General features: G+C 44.8%; 1 protein-coding gene across 1 annotated transcript in view; it reads right to left on the bottom strand.

Moving 5' to 3' along the window:
* The window catches only part of chkb (choline kinase beta), a 51,659-nt gene extending 33,368 nt beyond the window's left edge, over window positions 1–18,291 (bottom strand). The window contains exon 1 of the mRNA XM_070897287.1: window positions 17,435–18,291. Within this exon, the coding sequence (XP_070753388.1) occupies window positions 17,435–17,730 (296 nt within the window). The 5' untranslated portion in view covers window positions 17,731–18,291. The remainder of the gene's footprint in view (window positions 1–17,434) is intronic.
* Between the last annotated feature and the right edge of the window lie 1,883 nt (window positions 18,292–20,174).

Below are 20,174 nucleotides of genomic sequence, written 5' to 3'. Positions count from 1 at the left end.
AGGTGGTTAAAAAGGCATGCGGAATGCTTGTCTTTATTAACATAAGAAATAGGAGCAGGAGTAGGCCAAATGTCCCCTCGAGTCTGCTCCACCATTCAATAAGATCATGGCTGTACCTGATCATGGACTCAGGAACACTTCCCTGTCTGCTCCCCATATCCCCTTATAGTTTAAGAAACTGTCTATTTCAATCTTAAATTTATTCAACATCCCAGCTTCCACAGCTCTCGGAGGCAGTGAATTACACAGATTTACAACCCTCAGAAGAAATTCCTCTTCATCTCAGTTTTAAATGGGCGGCTCATTATTCTAAGATTATGCCTTCTAGTTCTAGCCTCCCCTATCAGTGGAAACATCCTCTCTGCATCCACCTTGTCAAGCTCCCTCATAATCTTGTACGTTTCGATAAGATCACCCCTCATTCTTCTTAATTCCAATGTGTAGAGACCTAACCTACTCAACCTTGCCTCATAAGTCAACCCCCTCATCTCCGGAATCAACCTAGTGAACCTTCTCGGAATTGCCTCCAAAGCAAGTATATCCTTTCGTAAATATGGAAACCAAAACTGCACGCAGTATTCCAGGAGTGGCCTCACCAATATCCTGTATAGCTGCAGCAAGACTTCCCTGCTTTTATACTCCATCCCCTTTGCAATAAAAGGACAAGATTCCATTGGCCTTTCTGATCACTTGCTGTACCTGCATACTATCCTTGTGTTTCATGCACAAGTACCCCCAGGTCCCACTGTACTGCAGCACTTTGCAATCTTTCTCCATTTAAATAATAACTTGCTCTTTGATTTTTTTCTGCAAAAGTGCATGACCTCACACTTTCCAACATGATACTCCATCTGCTAAATTTTTGCCCACTCATTTAACCTGTCGATGGCCTTTTGAAGATTTTGTGTGTCCTCCTCACATATTGCTTTTCCTCTCATCTTTATCGTCAGCAAACTTGGCTACTTTTCACTCAGTCCCTTCTTCCGATTCGTTAATATAGATTGTAAATAGTTGGGGTCCCAGCGCTGATCTCTGCGGCACCCCACTAGTTACTGATTGCCAACCCAAGAATGAATCATTTATCCTGACTCTGTTTTCTGTTAGCTAGCCAATCCTTTATCCATGCTAATATATTACCCCCAACTTCGGGAACTTTTGTCTTGTGCAGTAACCTTTTTAATGTGGCACCTTGTCAAATGCCTTCTGGAAATCCAAATGCACCGCATCCACTGGTTCCCCTTTATCCACTCTGTTTGTTACATCCTCAAAGAATTCCAGCAAATTTATCAAACATGGCTTCCCCTTCATAAATCCATGCTGACAATGCCTGACCGAATTTTGCTTTTCCAAATGTCCTGCTACTGCTTCTTTAATAATGGACTCCAACATTTTCCCAACCACAGATGTTAGGCTAACTGGTCTATAGTTTCCTGCTTTTTGTGTGCCTCCTTTTTTTAAATAGGGGCATTACATTTGCAGTTTTCCAATTTGCTGCGACCTCCCCAGAATCCAGGGAATTTTGGTAAATTACAACCAATGCATCCACTATCCCTGCCGCTACTTCTCTTAAGATCCTAGGATGCAAGCCATCAGGTCCAGGGGATTTATTGGCCACGGCAAAGAATACAAGAGCATGGAGGTTATGTTTAAATTGTATAATACTCTGGTCAGGCCATAGCTGGAATACTGCATGCAGTTCTGGTCGCTGCATTATAGAAAGGACGTGATTGAGAGGGTACAGAGGGGATTTACGAGAATGCTGCCTGGAATGGAGAATCTTAGCTATGAGGACAGATTGGATAGGCTGGGTTTGTTCTCCTTGGCACAGAGGAGGCGGAGGGGAAACCTCATTGAGGATATAGTGGATAGCAAGGGCCTATTTCTATTGGTGGAGGAGTCAATTAAATGGGGGCATATGTTTAAGGTGGTTGGTGGAAGGTTTAGAGGGGTTTTGAGGGGAAGTTTCTTCACGGAGAGGACTGTGAGCGTCTGGAACTCACTGCCTGGAAAGGTGGGAAAGGCAGAAACCCTCACCACATTTAATAGGTGTTTGGACAGGCACATGAAGTGCCGAAACGTGCAGGGTTACAGACCTAGAGCTGGTAAGTGGGATTAGACTGGATAACCTCTTGTTGGCTGACGCAGATATGATGGCAAGTACTTCAGGGAATCTAATACGGCCAGTGATCTCCTGGACGGGTTGGAGAGGAATTTTTGCAGATTTCACCCCCCCCCCCCCCCCCGCCAATTGGCCAGGGTTTTTAGTTGTTTTTTTTTTTGCCTATCCCAGGAGATCGCATGACTCCAAGTGGGGTGGGGGGGGAAGTGTAAAATGTTGCGATACATGTAGTATCGCAGTTGTGTGGGGCAGACTGGTTGGGCCGGATGCTCGTTACCTGTCCGCTATTGTTCATTGGTTTATACGTAACCTTCAGGGTTGCTGACCGAGAGCCGTGTAGCTCTATTGGCCGGCGCAGACACGATGAGCCGAAATGGCTTCCTACTGCGCTGTAAATTTCTGTGTTTCTATTAATCAACCATTCACCATTACTCTCTTGTTTCTTGTCACTTAAAATTTCAAATCCATGCTGCCATTATTCCATGGGCTTCGACTTGGTTTGCAAGCCTATAATGTGGCACTTTATCAAACCCCTTTTGGAAGTTCATGTACACCACATCAAGCCTCCCTGTTACACAGAACATAAGAATTAGGAACAGAAGTAAGCCATTTGGCCCCTTGAGCCTGCTCTGCCATTCAATAAGATCATGGCTGCTGTTCAACCTCAACTTCACTTTTGTGCACTATCCCCATATCCCGCGATTCCCTTAAGATTCATATAACTCAAAAAACTCAAATCAAGTTAGTTAAACACGATTTGCCTTTAATAAGTCCATGCTGGCTTTCCATAATTAATCCACACTTGTCCAAGTGACTGAATTTTGTCCCGGATTATTGTTTCTAAATGCTTCCCCACTAGAGGTTAAACTGACTGGCCTGTCGTTGCTGGGTTTATGCTTGCACCCTTTTTTGAGCAAGGGTGTGACATTTGCAATTCTCCAGTCCTCTGGCACCAGCCCTGTAGCCAAGGAGGATCAGATGATTTTGGTCAGTACCTCTGTAATTTCTACCTTTACTTCCCTCAGCATCCGAGGATCCATCCCATCCAGTCCTCATCTAATTTAAGCACAGCCTTTCTGGTACCTCCTCCTTATCAATTTTTAGACTGCAAGGGGCAGGAAACTAACAAATACCAGTGTCTTTTTGGGAGAGTTTGGTGGGCAGAGTCTCTGCAAGTGTCAGAAACAGTCTAAAATCGACAGAGCAATCAGCTAACTCAGCACAGACCCAGCATCAAATCCAGGACATCCCAGTCAGTATGGTTCTGCACTAAACTGCATGCGCCTTTATCCAGATTTCACTAACCTGTAGGGCTGAAAAGCATTGAGCCAGGGGAACATAAGAGCTGGGACATTCCAGGAAAGTACTGCAACTGGCCCATCCACAGAGATGCAAACCGGAGTGGAATTTTAAACAAGCCTTGCACAAGTGCAGACACAGAGCACTGAGCACGTCCAACAGCCCAAATGAGTAGTTCTAGTGCAAAGTGCAGTCACCAAGCTTAATCTGTACCAGTAAACTATAAAAAGAGCTTTCAAATATGCATTAGCATTGTGCCAGTGTTGTGCAAGATCCTTCATGTATCCCTGAAAGTCCCCCTTCCCATCAGCAGTAGTCACAGGCCTACAACCATCAGTGCCATCACTGTATTCCCCCTCCCTGGACACAGCCAGAGTTTGGAAAGGCAGAATGTAGGACTATACCACTGGTTTCCCACAGTTCAAATTTCACACACCGTGTTCCACTGTATGAAGCCTCAGTGACCGCACCAACTGGGGCAATGAGAGTTATTTGTGTTTAAATACAACGTGAATACCTGGCATTCTGACTACCATTGCATGCATGCAGTAAACAGTGGAGGCTGGGGTAGTGTTTGGAACAATTACTGCTGACACAAAAATGGACAAAACTATCGGAGGAACTGCACTGTAATTAATGTTCACCGTGCAATCGGCTGATAACCATGCTGTGGACGCAAGAATCCAACCCCTATTTGCAACACCCAGGACATCCAGCAGCTCCACTGACCAGTTAATGCTGGAAAGCTGGTGGGATTCTTTTGTTTTTCAGTTTTTTTCTCAAACAGGATGAACATTTAAGTAGCACAGTGGGGGATTTAAACAGCTGCTGCATTGCTCAAAATGCCACACGTCAAGCAAAACACCTCATGTCACAGCATCAGTGAATGAATGCCTATAGGTTACATTAAATGTTAAAGAATTGTCGGTACTCAGTCCTGCTCGGTAACCAGCTAACCATCCTCATCAGCTGACACTATAAACCAGTTTCCATCAGATTAAAAATAGTTCGGGCACTAACCATGGCCACATTTCATTTCAGGGCTCAGGTAACCCCCAAACCCCTTGAATAAATTCCAGTCTGTAACTCACTACAAGCACGTGTTAACCATTTGCCCTTAAGCAATTAAGCAATCCGTTGTACTTTTAAGTAAATAAAAAACAAAGCACTCAGCTTAAAGCTGCTAACCCTCTCCCAGTGCATGGTGATGTAGCCTATTTCTTGCTTTGTGTTCTGGTGAGCCAGGGTGTAGAGAGATTATCTGTGGTGACAGCAAAGTTCAGTCACAGGCTGAATCATCAATTAACTCAGGAGCAAGCGTCTGCCTCGGATATTTCCATGGTTCCAAACATGTGATAAGTGATTCACGTACAGTTGGATGGACTTTAACCCACAGACTGTACACTTTGAAACGGTCTATTTCAAGAGAAAGGTGATTCAAAATTCATCAACTCTGTCAATCGTTATGCTGTTTTGGAGCATACTACAGGTATATTTCACAGCACCAATGGTTGCCTGGTTTGGAGGTCACTATTCAGTCAACAGCCAAATCATTGTTGTGGGACACAAGTCCAGTTGACTCATATTTTCCAGCATCGATTCCTCATGAGGACGTGGCAAATAATTCCTCATATACGAGGACGTGTCAGGTAATTCAAAGCCTCGATAGATGCCAAAGATTTCATGGATAAAGTCTAAGTTAACAATGAGTCAGCAGCCTGTTCAGAGTCTGTTCAGCTCAATAATGGATCAAAACAACTAGACAATTGTTATCAGTAACCTCATTTATTCATCATTCATGGTGTTCACCTACAATCTCGTGTCCATTTTCATCCTTCCCTAATATCACTGATGTCCAAGTATCACCTCCAACTCTTCCTTGCACCTACTGTCAGTTCTCCTCTGCATGTTCCCCATGTCATCTCCTCCTCCACCAAGGAGCATTCTAGCTTAAAATACAAAATATCAATTTATTTCCAGGGATACGAACAGGAGTAGGCCATTCGGCCCATCAAATGGGAGGAGTTTTCCAGATTTCTACTACCCTGTGTGTGGGAATAAATGCTTCCTGATTTTACTCCTGAATGAGCTGGCTCTCATTTTGAAATGATGCCCCTTGTTCTGGATTTTCACACCAGAGGGAATAGTTTCTTTACATCTTCCTTACCACATTCGTTAATCATTTTAAAGACCTTGATTAAATCATTCCTCAATATTCTAAACTCAAAGGAATACGCAGCAAGTTTATACAACCTGCATCAATTAAACCCTTTAAGCCCCAGTACCATTCTGATGATCACTCCATTCCAGAAGTGAATTCCATTTTCTCTCTACAGCAACGTGCCCAAAGTGTCATCCAGCAGTCCAATCAGATCTTATGACCCGAGAAAAGAGGCACAAGCAAGGGTCTGCAACTAACTGCTCGGTGGCAGTATGCTATTTCAAGAGCAAAAGGAATCAAATCTTCAGTCATGCTCTAGCATTCAGCACAACTTGTTAGCTCAGATGCTTTCTCAGGATGAACTGGTTGTAACACCAGTTCAGGAATTATTTCCACTTGAACAGTTTGAGAGAATCTTCAGCTTTCAATCCGATTCTCTCCACCCCACCTTATCCAGGTGTCAGACATGCACAGAAACCAGCACCATCTTTAAGGTCTTCAAACAAAGCTACTGCACAACTTACTCTTGTGGAGTTTCCGGTTGTCTGAGATTGCAATCTTCCTCCGTAGGACACACCCCACTTATCCAAGTCCAGAAACCTTAAAACAAAGTTGGCAGACCCAAGGGTTAAAGACAGTGCCCCCTCTCACCACATCCAAGTATTCAAAGATGTATCCCACATCTAACCAGTTTAAACTATAGAGCTCACCAATATAAAGCACTAGGCAGCCAGCCGCCTCCCCATTAGGTTTACCTGAAGCCCAGGTACTGGGATCAACTTCTGGAACAGATGGCCTCTCCATCTTCCAATGAACACCTTCAAGATCCAGTCTTGAGCTGTGCAAAGCTACAATACTCCACCTGGGGGTGTTTGGGAGACAATGGACAAGAGACCCAACATAATATATCACAATGCTTAGCCCTTTTTGACATCATTAATAGAGTGCTTGAAAACAACAGGTTGGAAATCACATCGACCCGTCCAGCGTCACTCTGTCCTGCGCGTTATCTTTCCCTACCTGTTACATTTATTTTCTTTCCAAAAATAATAAATTTGATACCAAAGTTTATCATTGCAGTTTTATAAACCATGTAAAAATAGGTCATCAACGTGGATAAATCTTCAACTCGATGCAACTTTCTGCCTCTGCACAACTTTGTTACTTGACACCAGATGAGTTATGTAATCAGTGAAACTGGTTTGATTCGTGCGAGACATCAGCCTTCACAATGCATTCTCCAAGGATCTCGAAGCATTCCACCTGCTATCCTCTTCACAAGATCTTTGTTAAATGCACGAGCAGACAGACAACTTTTTAAGTCCTCCTTCAACATTCAACTCGCATTTACAGTGTTTAAGGTAAAGAAACATTCCAAGGTTCTTCACAAGTGGAAAGAGACAGATTAGGAGGGGGATTGAAAGCCAGGTCAAATATTGGGCTTTGAGAAGGACTTTGAAAGGCAAAAGAAGTGGAGTGGTTTTAGAAAGAGATCTCCAGAGACATGGGGCAAGGTTGTTGCAAACTTTACCACGAAAAGAGGGGCAGGGGGGAAAAATACAATACAAGAGGTTAGACTTGGGTGCGGGAGGAGATTGGAGTCTTTCTTCAAATCCTCAGCAGAGATAAGGATTTGAAGAAAGAAAATGAGTTTAAATTTGATAGTGAGAGACAAAGAGCCAGGGACTCAGTGCAGGATGAGAGACAGGTGGCTATGTTTGAGAAGTCCATTTGGCGGTTGATGGAAGATGGGCAACGAGTGTATCAGAATAATCGAGTCTAGACACAACAACAACAAAAAAATCAGCACTGGAGAGGCTTTGGTAGATCAGAGGTGGGCAATGGTTAGGATGTTGGCTTTAAGTTCAGCTTAGGTCCCATTTGACCTCAAATCTAGGGCAGTAGTGTTGAAAGCAGCATCCTTTCAATGAAACATTAAACAGAGCTTCCATCTGAATGTTCCAATGCAGGTTACACACAAGTACAGATAGGGGAGACCTTTCAGCCTATCCATCATTTTTCCATTGAAATTCAAGATCGCAATCACAGCCTCTAACTGCCCCTTGGAATGATTCCAGAGATGTTCCCCCACTCCCCGACCCAGAGCCCATGCCAGGCATCAATCACACTCTGCTTCCTGACATCAGTCCTAAACATGCCATTTATCAGTTTGTACCCATGTCCCTTAGCCCAACTAGAACATGAAATAGAACCCAAGATTAATCTTTTGATTTTAATTTAGAAAAAGAGAATGTGCATTTAAACAGTGCCTTCCACAACCTCTGGGCATCCCAAAGCATTTCACAGCCAATGAAGTCATTTCGAAGTGTAATCACTGTTTGCACACAGCAAGATCCCACAAACAGTAAGGAGATAATGACCAGATAATCTGTTTTAGTGATGTTGGTTGAGGGATAACTGTTGGCCTGGACATTGATGGAACTCCCCTGCTCTTCTTCGATTATGGGATCTTTTACATCGATCAGAGGGGGCCGATGGGGCCTTTGTTTAACATCTCATCTGAAAGACGGCACACCTCTGACAGTGCAGCACTCCCTCGACAATGTGCTCAAGTCTCTGGGGTGAGGCTTGAACCCATAACCTCCTTGACTCAGAGGAGATGTTAGCACTGAGCCAAGGCTCACAGTATCTTTTACAACTCTACAATGTTCCTTTTCCCTGGCCTTGTTTCAAGGCTGCGGAGCAGGAGTTTTTGAAAACTTTCTTCGTAACTCAGTGTACTGACACTAGGAATGTGCCTGGTGAACTGCCACCACAGATGCTTCCTTTATCCTGACCAGGGTAGCACACAGCTTTACTATGATGACCTCTGATTTATTCAGCATAACATTTGCTTTGGTCCCTTGACCAGTTCCTCACCGTTAAATAGGTCCTCCATTGTTATTCCACTATGTATAACTTTCCTTATATCGGCATGGAATCTCCGGTCACTGTCGTGCACATCCTCTGCATTTGCTTCAGCATCACAATTTAGTGGCATCAGCAAATGCAGCCAACCTTCACTGCCCTATGGAAACTCGGTTGTTGGCATTCTGGAACTAAAACCATGTGGGTTTTCCTCTGAATCGCAGAGTACAGTGCAATCAAAAGGCAAATGAACTCAACATTCAAAAAGGTTTGAAGGAAACAGTTAACTCCTTTAATTAAAGGGAAACAAATACTGCAGGTAATTCAACTCAAGAACTTATCAAGTGCAGAAAAACATCCCAGAAAGCAGTACAGATTCAATGGTTTGCTCATTTCTGGCCAATAAAACAAGCCACACTTTCCCCCTGAAGCCTAGCCTTCCAGAGAGAGTGATGAGGAAGGGTTTCCAGCAGTCACCACGAATGGCTAACATGTGCAGAGCTATCAGTATTAGCCAAACTAAGTGGGAGATACTCCATCTCAAACCACACACCCGAGCAGACACGTTGCCAGCTGCACCAGTCTTGGCGCCCTGGGGTCCCAGTCAAGCGATGTTAATTTGCTTTCCTTTTCTACCCATGATACTGACAGGCAGTTTCCCTGATTGGACAGCAAGAGAAAGCAGAGAAAAAGCTATGGAGGCAGGGGTATCCCATCATTCATATTGGTAATGACAGTGCTCTACCAAAACTACTGGTCATATAATTTTTATTAGAAGGCTTTCCCAGGGATGTGCTAATTGGGCTCAGACAATAGCATTCTCACATCTGGTTCGGAAGGTTGTGGGTTTGAGCCTCATACCAGGACTCAGAGCATATAATCTGAGGCTGAAAGTTGAGTAGAGAGTGCTACACAAATTTTAGATGCATAATGGGTGGTGGTTTTTGGGGGGTTGGTGCAGGGAAGAAATTATACTGAAATCCCATTCACCTGTTTGGATGGATGTTAAAGCTGTAATCGGAAAACAGCAGGACTGATTTTTTGGAATGGAGATCAAACAGACTGAAGGCTGTTGTTCATCTTGTGACCTCCCATCTTCATAGTGGACTTGTTCTCACCAAGGATAAAATCGCTGAAATTACCAGCAGAATCCACCCACCCAGGTTAGAATCCTGAGGTGAGAGATTTCAGTCTGTGATTCTTTTGCTCAATGTTCTGATTGGCAGAAGGGTCATGAACCAGAGGACACAGATTGAGAGCAATTGGCAGAAAACCAAAGGCGACAGGAGAAAAATCTTTACACAGTGAGTGGTTATGATCTGGAATGCACGGCCTGAAAGGTTGGTGGAGGCAGATTCAATCGTGGCTTTCAAAAGGGAATTGGATAACCTGAAGGAAAGAAATTGGCAGGGCTATGGGAAAAGGCCAGGGGAGTGGGACTAGCTGAAGTACTCTTGCAGAGAGCCAGCACAGGTTCAACAGGCGAATGGCTTCCTTCTGTACTGTAACCACTCTTTGATTCTATGCAGGACAGCGTGTAGCTTTGTCTTAACTTTAGGGATATAAGGTTTATTTAATTCAGCAAGTACACATTCCCAATTCTGTGCTCCACATTCATCCTGGAGCTATCCCACCACTCAGCACATCCACCATTCTAATGGAAGCCATCAGTGATATTAAAAGGTCACATAGAAACATAGAAAATAAGTGCAGGAGTAGGCCATTCGGCTCTTCAAGTCTGCACCACCATTCAATAAGATCATGGCTGATCATTCACCTCAGTACCCCTTTCCTGCTTTCTCTCATACCTCTTGATCCCTTTAGCCGTTAAAGCCATATCTAACTCCCTCTTGAATATATCCAATGAACTGGCATCAACAACTCTCTGTGGTAGAGAATTCCACAGGTTAACAACTCTGAAGAAGCTTCTCCTCATCTCAGTCCTAAATGGCTTATCCCTTATCCTAAGACTGTGTCACCTGGTTCTGGACTTCGCCAACATCGGGAACATTCTTCCTGCATCTAACCTGTCCAGTCCTGTCAGAATTTTATATGTTTCTATGAGATCCCCTCTCATCCTTCTAAACTCCAGTGAATACAGGCCCAGTCAATCCAGTCCCTCCTCATCTGTCAGTCCTGCCATCCCAGGAATCAGTCTGGTGAACCTTCGCTGTACTCCCTCATCCTTCCTCAGGATTAGGAGACCAAAACTGAACATAATATTCCAGATGAGGCCTCACTAAGGCCCTGTGTAACTGCAGTAAGACCTCCCTGCTCCTATACTCAAATCCCCTATGAAGTCCAATATTCCATTTGTCTTCTTCACCCCCTGCTGTACCTGTATGCCAACTTTCAATGACTGATGTACCATGACACCCAGGTCTCGTTGCACCTCCCCTTTTCCTAATCTGCCACCATTCAGATATTGTGCCTTTGTGTTTTTGCCACCAAAGTGGATAACCTCACATTTATCCACATATACTGCATCTGCCATGCATTTGCCCACTCACCTAACCTGTCCAAGTCACCCTGCAGTCTCTTAGCATCCTCCTCACAGCTCACACTGTCACCCAGCTTAGAGTCATCTGCAACCTTGGAGATATTACACTCAATTCCTTCATCTAAATCATTGATGTATATTGTAAATAGCTGGGGTCCCAGCACTGAGCCCTGCGGCACCCCACTAGTCACTGCCTGCCATTCTGAAAAGGAACCGTTTATCCCGACTCTCTGCTTCCTGTTCTCCGACCAGTTCTCTATCCACGTCAGTATATTACCCCCATTACCAATACCATGTGGTTTAATTTTGCACACCAATCTCTTGTGTGGGACCTTGTCAAAAGCCTTTTGAAAGTCCAAATACACCATATCCACTGGTTCTCCCTTGTCCACTCTACTAGTTACATCCTCAAAAAATTCCAGAAGATTTGTCAAGCATGATTTCCCTTTCATAAATCCATGCTGACTTTTGGACCAATCCTGTCACTGCTTTCCAAATGAGCTGCTATTTCATCTTTAATAATTGATTCCAACATTTTCCCCACTACTGATATCAGACTAACCGGTCTATAATTGCCCATTTTCTCTCTCCCTCCTTTTTAAAAAAAGTGGTGTTACATTAGCTACCCTCCAGTCCATAGGAACTGATCCAGAGTCGATAAGACTCAGGGAAAATGATCACCAATGCATCCACTATTTCTAGGACCACTTCCTTAAGTACTCTGAGATGCAGACTATCAGGCCCCGGGGATTTATCGGCCTTCAATCCCATCAACTTCCCACCCAATAAGGATTTCCTTCAGTTCCTCCTTCTCACTAGACCCACTGTTCCCTAGTATTTCCGGAAGGTTATTTGTGTCTTTCTCTGTGAAGACAGAACCAAAAGTATTTGTTCAACTGGTCTGCCACTTCTTTGTTCCCCATTATAAATTCACCTGAATCTGACTGCAAGGGACCTACGTTTGTCTTCACTAATCTTTTTCTCTTCACATATCTATAGAAGCTTTTGCAGTCAGTTTTTATGTTCCCAGCAAGCTTCCTCTCATACTCTATTTTCCCCCTCCTAATTAAACCCTTTGTCCTCTTCTGCTGAATTCTAAATTTCTCCCAGTCCTCAGGTTTGCTGCTTTTTCTGGCCAATTTATATGCCTCTTCCTTGGATTTAACACTATCCTTAATTTCCCTTGTTAGCCACGTTTGAGCCACCTTCCCTGTTTTATTTTTACTCCAGACAGGGATGTACAATTGTTGAAGTTCATCCATGTGATCATTAAATGTTTGCCATTGCCTATCCACCATCAACCCTTTAAGTATCATTCGCCAGTCTATTCTAGCCAATTCATATCTCATACCATCAAAGTTATCTTTCCTTAAGTTCAGGACCCTAGTCTCTGAATTAACTGTGTCACTCTCCACCTTAATAAAGAATTCTACCATATTATGGTCATTCTTCCCCAAGGGGCCTCGCACAAGATTGCTAATTAGTCCTTTCTCATTACACATTACCCAGTCTAGGATGGCCAGCCCTCTAGTTGATTCTTCGATATATTGGTCTAGAAAATCATCCCTAATAGTTTCCAGGAAACCCTCCTCCACCGTATTGCTATCAGTTTGGTTAGCCCAATTTTTATGTAAATTAAAGTCACCCATGATAACTGCTGTACCTTTATTGGACGCGTCCCTAATTTCTTGCTTCATGCTGTCCCCAACCTCACTACTACTGTCTAGTGGTCTGTACACAACTCCCACTAGCGTTTTCTGCCCTTTGGTATTCCGCAGCTCCACCCATACAGATTCCACATCATCCAAGATAATGTCCATCCTTACTGTTGCATTAATTTCCTCTTAGGTAGGTGTAATTACAGCTCATTATCTGGCCTGCAAAGATCTTTTCAAACCCTCAACCATCTATATCCTTTCCTGAGGGAGCCAGCTCTGCACCCAATGTCCAGCACTGGGAATGAGACTGTTGGATGTACTCTCTCAATCACTCCTTAAAAACCTGCCGCTTTGACCAAGCTTTTGGTCATCTGTCCCAATGTCTCTTACTGGCTCAGTGTGAAATTTTGTCTGACAATGCTCCTGTAAGTTAAAAGTCCCTATATAAAATGAGAGTTGTGGTTGTTTATTAATCATCTCGTGACTGCAAGATGACACAAAGCTCCAGCTCTTCAAAAATGTTTATGCCTTCGGACCAAGGGCCTCTAATCGGAAATGTTGCAGCACAAACTGAGCTATGCTCAAAAACTAGCTACAACGAAGCTGAATTATTCAAATGCTGGCCTGAGGAGGCAGTTACCACATTAAATCTGGTCATTCTCTACACAGTCTCTGGCTGGACCAAGGCCAGCTATTGCTCAGATGCTGGTGGTAATGTGATGGGGTAATGTGATGTCGGTTTTCTGGTACTTACCACAGCAGTGCTATTCGAGAGAAGTTGGAAATCTAGTAACAAGCAGGAAGCAAGCAACTTTTTAAAAAATAAATAAAACACATTTGTTCTTTATGGCTGCTTGTTTCCTATTTTATTGCTTAATCGCCCCTAGATCATTTGACACCCAAGCAGCTTGTTAGGTTAGATCAGAGGGCAATAAGAATTAACCACGTAGTTTGGGCTTGGAGTCACATGTAGGCCAGAGCAGGCTCCTGCCATGAAGGACATTAGTTTCTAATAATAATCCGACAGCTTTCACAGACACATGATCCAAGCCACAAATTAGGAGATTGGTTGAATTCAATATTACATCATAACAACCTAGAAGAGAGAAGGCTGAAAGGTGTCCTGAAAGAGGTCTTTAAAATGGTGAAGGGGCTCGATACGGTAGTCATCATCATCATCGGAATCGAGGATGACTTGCTTCCACTCTTTTTTTTAAAAAACGAGTCCTTAGGTGACTGAACAGTCCAATACGAGAACCACAGTCTCTGTCACAGGTGGGACAGACAATCGTTGAGGGAAGGGGTGGGTGGGACTGGTTTGCCGCACGCTCTTTCCGCTGCCTGCGCTTGATTTCTGTATGCTCTCGGCGACAAGACGCAAGGAGCTCAGCGCCCTCCCGGATGCACTTCCTCCACTTAGGACGGTCTTCGGCCAGGGATTCCCAGGTGTCAGTGGGGATGTCGCACTTTATCAGGGAGGCTTTGAGGGTAGACAAAGAAGACAGAAGATGTTTCCAAATTTTCGGGGGATTTGAAAACTAGGGGCCATAAATGCAAGATAGTCACTGATAAATCCAATATGCAATTCGGGGAAACTTCTTTACCAAAAGTGGTGAGAATGTGGAATGTGCTCCCACAAAGAGTAGCTGAGGCAAACAGTATTCAAGGGGAAGCTAGATAAGCACACGGGGAGAAAGGAATGGAAGGTATGCAGATAGGCTGAGGAGTGGGAAGAGCCTCGAATTGGAGCATAAAAGGCAGCATAGAGCAGTTGGGCCGAATGGCCTGTTTCTGTGCTTATAGACTCAATGCAACATGCCAGGATGAGCTTTGAAATAACAACCTCTAAACTGCTAGCCCAGGATCATAGCCACTGCATATTTGCATCCAGTTCTCAGTGCCATTCCTGAAGGCTTGGACACAGTGCTCAGATATAGCCCTACATGCACTAAGCGTTGTTGCCTATACAGAAAATGCTGATAGCCACAACAACTTGTATTTATATAGCACCTTTAATGTAGTAAAACATCCCAAGGCGCTTCACAGGAACGTTATAAAACAAGAATTTGTCACCGAGCCACACAAGAAGAAATTATGGCAGAGGACGAGAGGTTTAGGGAGGGAATTCCAGAGCTTCGGGTCGAGGCAGCTGAAGGCACAGTTTCCAATGGTGGACTGATTATAATCAGGGAAGCTCAAGAGGGAAGAATTTGAGCAGCGCAGACATTTCAGAGGGGGAGGTGGAGGGGGGTGTACTGACATACAGGTGAACCCAATCCTGGCCTCGTCTGATGTATACATACACCCCAACCAAATGTAACATGAATGATTCATCGTTCTGCTCTATTTTCAGAGCAAATTGAAGTTTGGATCCCTCTTCTAATAGAATCTAACAAAGACTAGTTCAAGGACTGAAGGCTGGGATATACCTCAATGTGTTGGCCCAAGATAAAAGTTCATGGGGTTGTGGGTAATATATTAGCTTGGATAACTAACAGAAAATCAGGATAAATGGTTCATTCTCAGGTTGGCAATCAGTAACTAGTGGGGGGGTGCCGCAGGGATCAGTGCTGGGACCCCAACTATTTACAATCTATATTAACGACTTGGATGAAGGGACAGGGTGTAACATAGCCAAGTTTGCTGACGATACAAAGATGGCAGGAAAAGCAATGTGTGAGGAGGACACAAAAAACCTGTAAAAGGACATAGACAGGCTGAGTGAGTGGGCAAAAATTTGGCAGATAGAGTATAACATTGGAAAGTGTGAGGTTATGCACTTTGGCAGAAAAAAAAAATCGAAGAGCAAGTTATGATTTAAATGGAGAAAGATTGCAAAGTGCTGCAGTACAGCAGGAGCTGGGGGTACTTGTGCATGAAATACAAAAGGATAATGTTACATATGTAAACTTTATAATATAGTGTAAGACTTGCCACCAGGAGCAACACCTGTTGAAGACCCAAGGGTCACCTGCACACCTCGTGCAAGCAAGTATAAAAGGTTATCCTGCCATGCTGATTCTTCACTCTGGAGTTTGATTAAAGAGACTACAGCACACAGTCTTGTGGAGTTATTCTGAACATAACAGATAGTATGCAGGCACAGCAAGTGATCAGGAAGGCCAATGGAATCTTGGCCTTTATTGCAAAGGGGATGGAGTGTAAAAGCAGGGAAGTCTTGCTACAGTTATACAGGGTATTGGTGAGGCCACACCTGGAATACTGCATACAGTTTTGGGTTCCATATTTAAGAAAGGATATACTTGCTTTGGAGGCAGTTCAGAGAAGGTTCACTAGGTGGATTCCAGGGATGAGGGGGTTGACTTATAAGGAAAGGTTGAGTAGGTTGGGCCTCTACTCATTGAAATTCAGATGAATGAGAGGTGATCTTACCAAAACGTCTAAGATTGCTATGTATTTAACCCCTTGCAACCTGTATTACACTACCACCAGACAGCCTACCTGTTGGGCATCCCAAGGGATCCCATCATCCCTTGGGAGTATGGTATATAAGCAGGCCACCCACAAGGTACCTGCACTCTGTAGTCTTAAAAGGAGCCAAGGTCACACTTGCTCATTTGTACACAGTACTCAGTTTCATCCTTTATTATGAACGCATCAATTATGAGGGGGCTTGACAAGATGGATGCAGAGAGGATATTTCCACTGATGGGGGAGACTAGAACTAGAGGGCATGATCTTAGACTAAGGGGCCACCCATTTAAAACTGAGATGAGGAGAAATTTCTTCTCAGGAGGGTTGTAAATCTATGGAATTCACTGCCTCAGAAAGCTGTGGAAGCTGGGTCATTGAATAAATTTAAGACAGACATAGACAGTTTCTTAACTGATAAGGGAATAAGGGGTTATGGGGAGCAGGCAGGGAAGTGGACCCAAGTCCACGATCAGATCAGCCATGATCATATTAAATGGTGGAGCAGGCTCAAGGGGCCAAATGGCCTACTCCTGCTCCTATTTCTTATGTTCTTAAACATTTCTGACCTTTTCACTTTCAACCTTGGGTCTCAACCATCCTGCTACACTGCACCCCCTTCCATTCCTGGCCAGATAAGGGATGACCTATGCTGTAATTCCACATTGCCACCTCCTGTAGGATCTATCATTTCAACATCAAAAATCAGGCCTGTAGTTTCCACCCCAACTTCCTATTAGAAAGTGAGGGGTCTCCACTCGACAACAACAAACTCAATTAAAAATAAAGTTAGCAAATAACCTAGATAATAGACAAAGCAATGGGTTACAGGAAAGGGGTTGTGCAAATATCAGCCTCTGGAGGGAATAAGCAAAGAATACAAGTGCTAGAGTTGAACTGGTTAAAACCACATTGGACAGAAGCTTGCCCAGCTGTGACCATCCTACCCAGTGGGCCACCAGTTTGCAGCACTATCTGGAACCGTGTGGGAAGAATCCCAACCTCTGGTGACAGAGACACACAAGGATTCCAGTCCTCAGTATCTGGGACAAAAAGAACAAGCACGGCAATGGACTTCGGTGAGTAGTTTGTCAGATGTTATGCACACCCGTGCTGTCCCTGCCCTGGAATGTTTGGTGGGGAAGTGTGGAACGAGCTTTACTCTGTATCTAACGTGCTCTCATAGGGCAGTGGGTGCTTGATATTTAAAGTGCTCCAGCCCCAGCACCGACAGGTGGCAACACCATTCTGAACGGATTTATTTCTTTGCCCCGTCCTGGCTGATACCATCACGCCTATTTTGTAAATACCTTGGGATGCTTTTTGCGTGGAAAGGCGCTGCATAAATCCAAACCGTTACGTCTAGGAAAAGAAGGATTCAAAAGGCCCGCTCTTACCTGATGACGGAGATCTGGAACTCCTCCACCGAAATCAACTTCCAGGATCCAGCCAGGAACTCCTTGCACCAGGCATAGGACTGAACCTTGGTCTCCCAGTTCACCTCCTCGCTCCGGCCATCCCGGTACTGCTCGGCCTCCGAGTCCTCGTAGTCATCCCCGTTGGTGTCGGGCTCCTCCCCTCTGGGGCTGGGGTTCCTGGAGAGGTCCCTGCTCCCTATGGTGCGCAGCCGATGAGGTTCTGGGGCCACTGCGTTGCAGGCACCGTCTCCTTTGCACAAACCTTTCGCCTCCATTTGCTTACTGTTACCAGGAGCAATGCAGGGGGCGGGGAGCAAAATCCAGGCGATGCAGAACAAACGTTTTTACAATTGTAAAATCTGTCAACTGGTCCCGATGTTCAACAAACGGCCCATAGATTGTGATTTGATAATCCAACCTCCTATTAGAACAAATTCAATTTCAAGCCCATAAAAAAAATTCCAAGTCTGCGCCTCCTTCAACGGGTTTGTGACTGCCCCTTTAAGCCTTTGCACCGAACGAGCGCTGAGGGAGGCAGGGCGCCGAGACCAAAGAAACGTGTGCGAGCAGACTATGAATGAGACAGCTGGCTTAGGCCGCGGTCATTTTCCCCCTCCCTTCAGCCCTTCCACAGATCGCCTCCGGGCCGGAAAACAAGGCAAGCCTGCCAGGGGCGGACACACGCAACTAATTGACAGGTGCCCTCCACCAATCAGACGTCGGGGGGTCACAGACCTTGTTTCTCTCCGATGCTGCTGGGTCGCTGAGCTTTCCAGCATTTTCTGTTTTTACATCCCAATGTGACGAGTTGCCGCCGGTAATTAGGGCGGGGTTTCTGCCGCGTCGATTGATTGACGTCAACATTCAGCCAATCACCTACAGCGCCTGAGATCACAGGGCCGGCGTGGACAATGCTTGAAGGGGCGCGGCGAATTCAGATGGGCGAGTAGTTTTGACCAATAAGATCAGTTCACATCCAATCTTGTGACCCGATTAGTGCAGAAACGGAGCGGGGTAATCGCGGCTAGCTTGATTGACAGCAGGCTGGACCAATCAACAGCGCGGACAGCAGGCGGGCGCTGCGTTTCCTATTTGATTAACAATCCCGCCGAAGGACAACCGCAGAAGGGGGAAGCGAGTGATTGGCCTGTGAAGGCGATAATCAAGTGATTGACAAGAGCAGCGATAAATGGAAAGCGAGTATGGAAAGAGCGCGGAAAACAGCGTCGATGGGGTGGAGGTGTACAGACATGTTGAGTCTCTGATCGTCAGGCCTGGAGGTGAGTGGGCTAAGGGCGCCTTCACACCAGGAGCAGCTACCGTATTGTGGCCGCCTCCTTAGGCAATGCTGGCAGCGTGGCCTGGCACCCCAGTCAGTGCTGCTCACAATTGACAGGGGAAAGTAAACGTTCTAATTTTTTGGGGGGTGGATAGGGAGACAGTGTTTCTACTGGCAGGAGGGTCTGTGACCAGAGAACACAGGTTTAAGATGATTGGCAAAAGAGCCAGCGAGTGGTTACGATCTGGAATGCATGCCTGAAAGGGTGGCCACAGCAGATTCAATAGTAACTTTCAAAAGGGACAAACCTTTCGCCTCCATTTGCCTGAAAAGGGAAAATTTGCAGGGCTACGGGGAAAGAAGAGGGGAGTGGGACTAATTGGATGGCTCTTTCACAGGCACGATGGGTCGAATGGCCTGTGATATATCATTCTCCGGCTTGTGTTTCATGTTTCAGTTGACGATGCCTCGCAACGTGGAGATCAAAGCTGCAGTCCGTCATTGGGGCCAGCTGATAGAAAATGCTAAAAGATTAAGCCAATCGGAAGGAATTTTAATAATGCAAGAAGATACCTTCTTCAACGTGTTGAAAGGACGCCTTAAGCTGCGCAATCTGAAGGTGAATAGGATTGTAAAAGGGTATTCTGGCCACCACATTGTGGTTGTGGAGGTTAGTGCAGACCTACAACAGGTATAGCCTCTGGATTTGGGCAATCATGTATTGGTGAGTGACCAGGACTGTTTGTGATCAGTCCAGTCAGGGTCACAATCTTTGGATGGTTTGACCACTTTACATGATCCACTTTTGCACCCCATTTCTCTCTTTGTTGCTTTTTGTAGTTCTTCCAGTCCGTTGGATTTCCACATTTCCCTGCATTTGTGTAAGACTTTTCTTTTAGCTCAATATTGTCTTTAAGCTCATTTGTTGACAATGGTTGACTAACTTCAGAAGTGGAGCCTTAATGTTGTAGGGATATGTACTGGTTTCGTATTATACGAAATACTTTCAATACTTATAAGAACTTAAGAAATAGGAGCAGGAGTAGGACATATAGCCCCTCGAGCCTGCTGCGCCATTTAATATGATCATGGATGATCTGATCATGGACTCGGGTCCACTTCCCTGCCCGCTCCCCATAACCCCTTATTCCCTTATCGGTTAAGACTTCCCACAGTCTGTCGGTTTACCCACTAACTGTGAAACTCTGTTTAATATGGTCAACTTAGTTCTCATCGTTTTGCAGTTTGCCATCCTTACATTTAAAACCTTGGTTTGTGACTCTACCTCTCAAATGTTGGAAAGTGTGGGGTCATGCACTTTGGCAGAAAAAAATCAAAATGCAAGTTATTATTTAAATGGAGAAAGATTGCAAAGTGCCGCAGTACAGCGGGACTTGGGGGTACTTGTGCATGAAACACAAAAGGATAGTATGCAGGTAC

This window comes from Pristiophorus japonicus, chromosome 13 (genome assembly GCF_044704955.1).
Source record: "Pristiophorus japonicus isolate sPriJap1 chromosome 13, sPriJap1.hap1, whole genome shotgun sequence".
Classification (NCBI taxonomy): domain Eukaryota; kingdom Metazoa; phylum Chordata; class Chondrichthyes; family Pristiophoridae; genus Pristiophorus; species Pristiophorus japonicus.
This window is presented reverse-complemented; position numbering and strand designations above follow the sequence as displayed.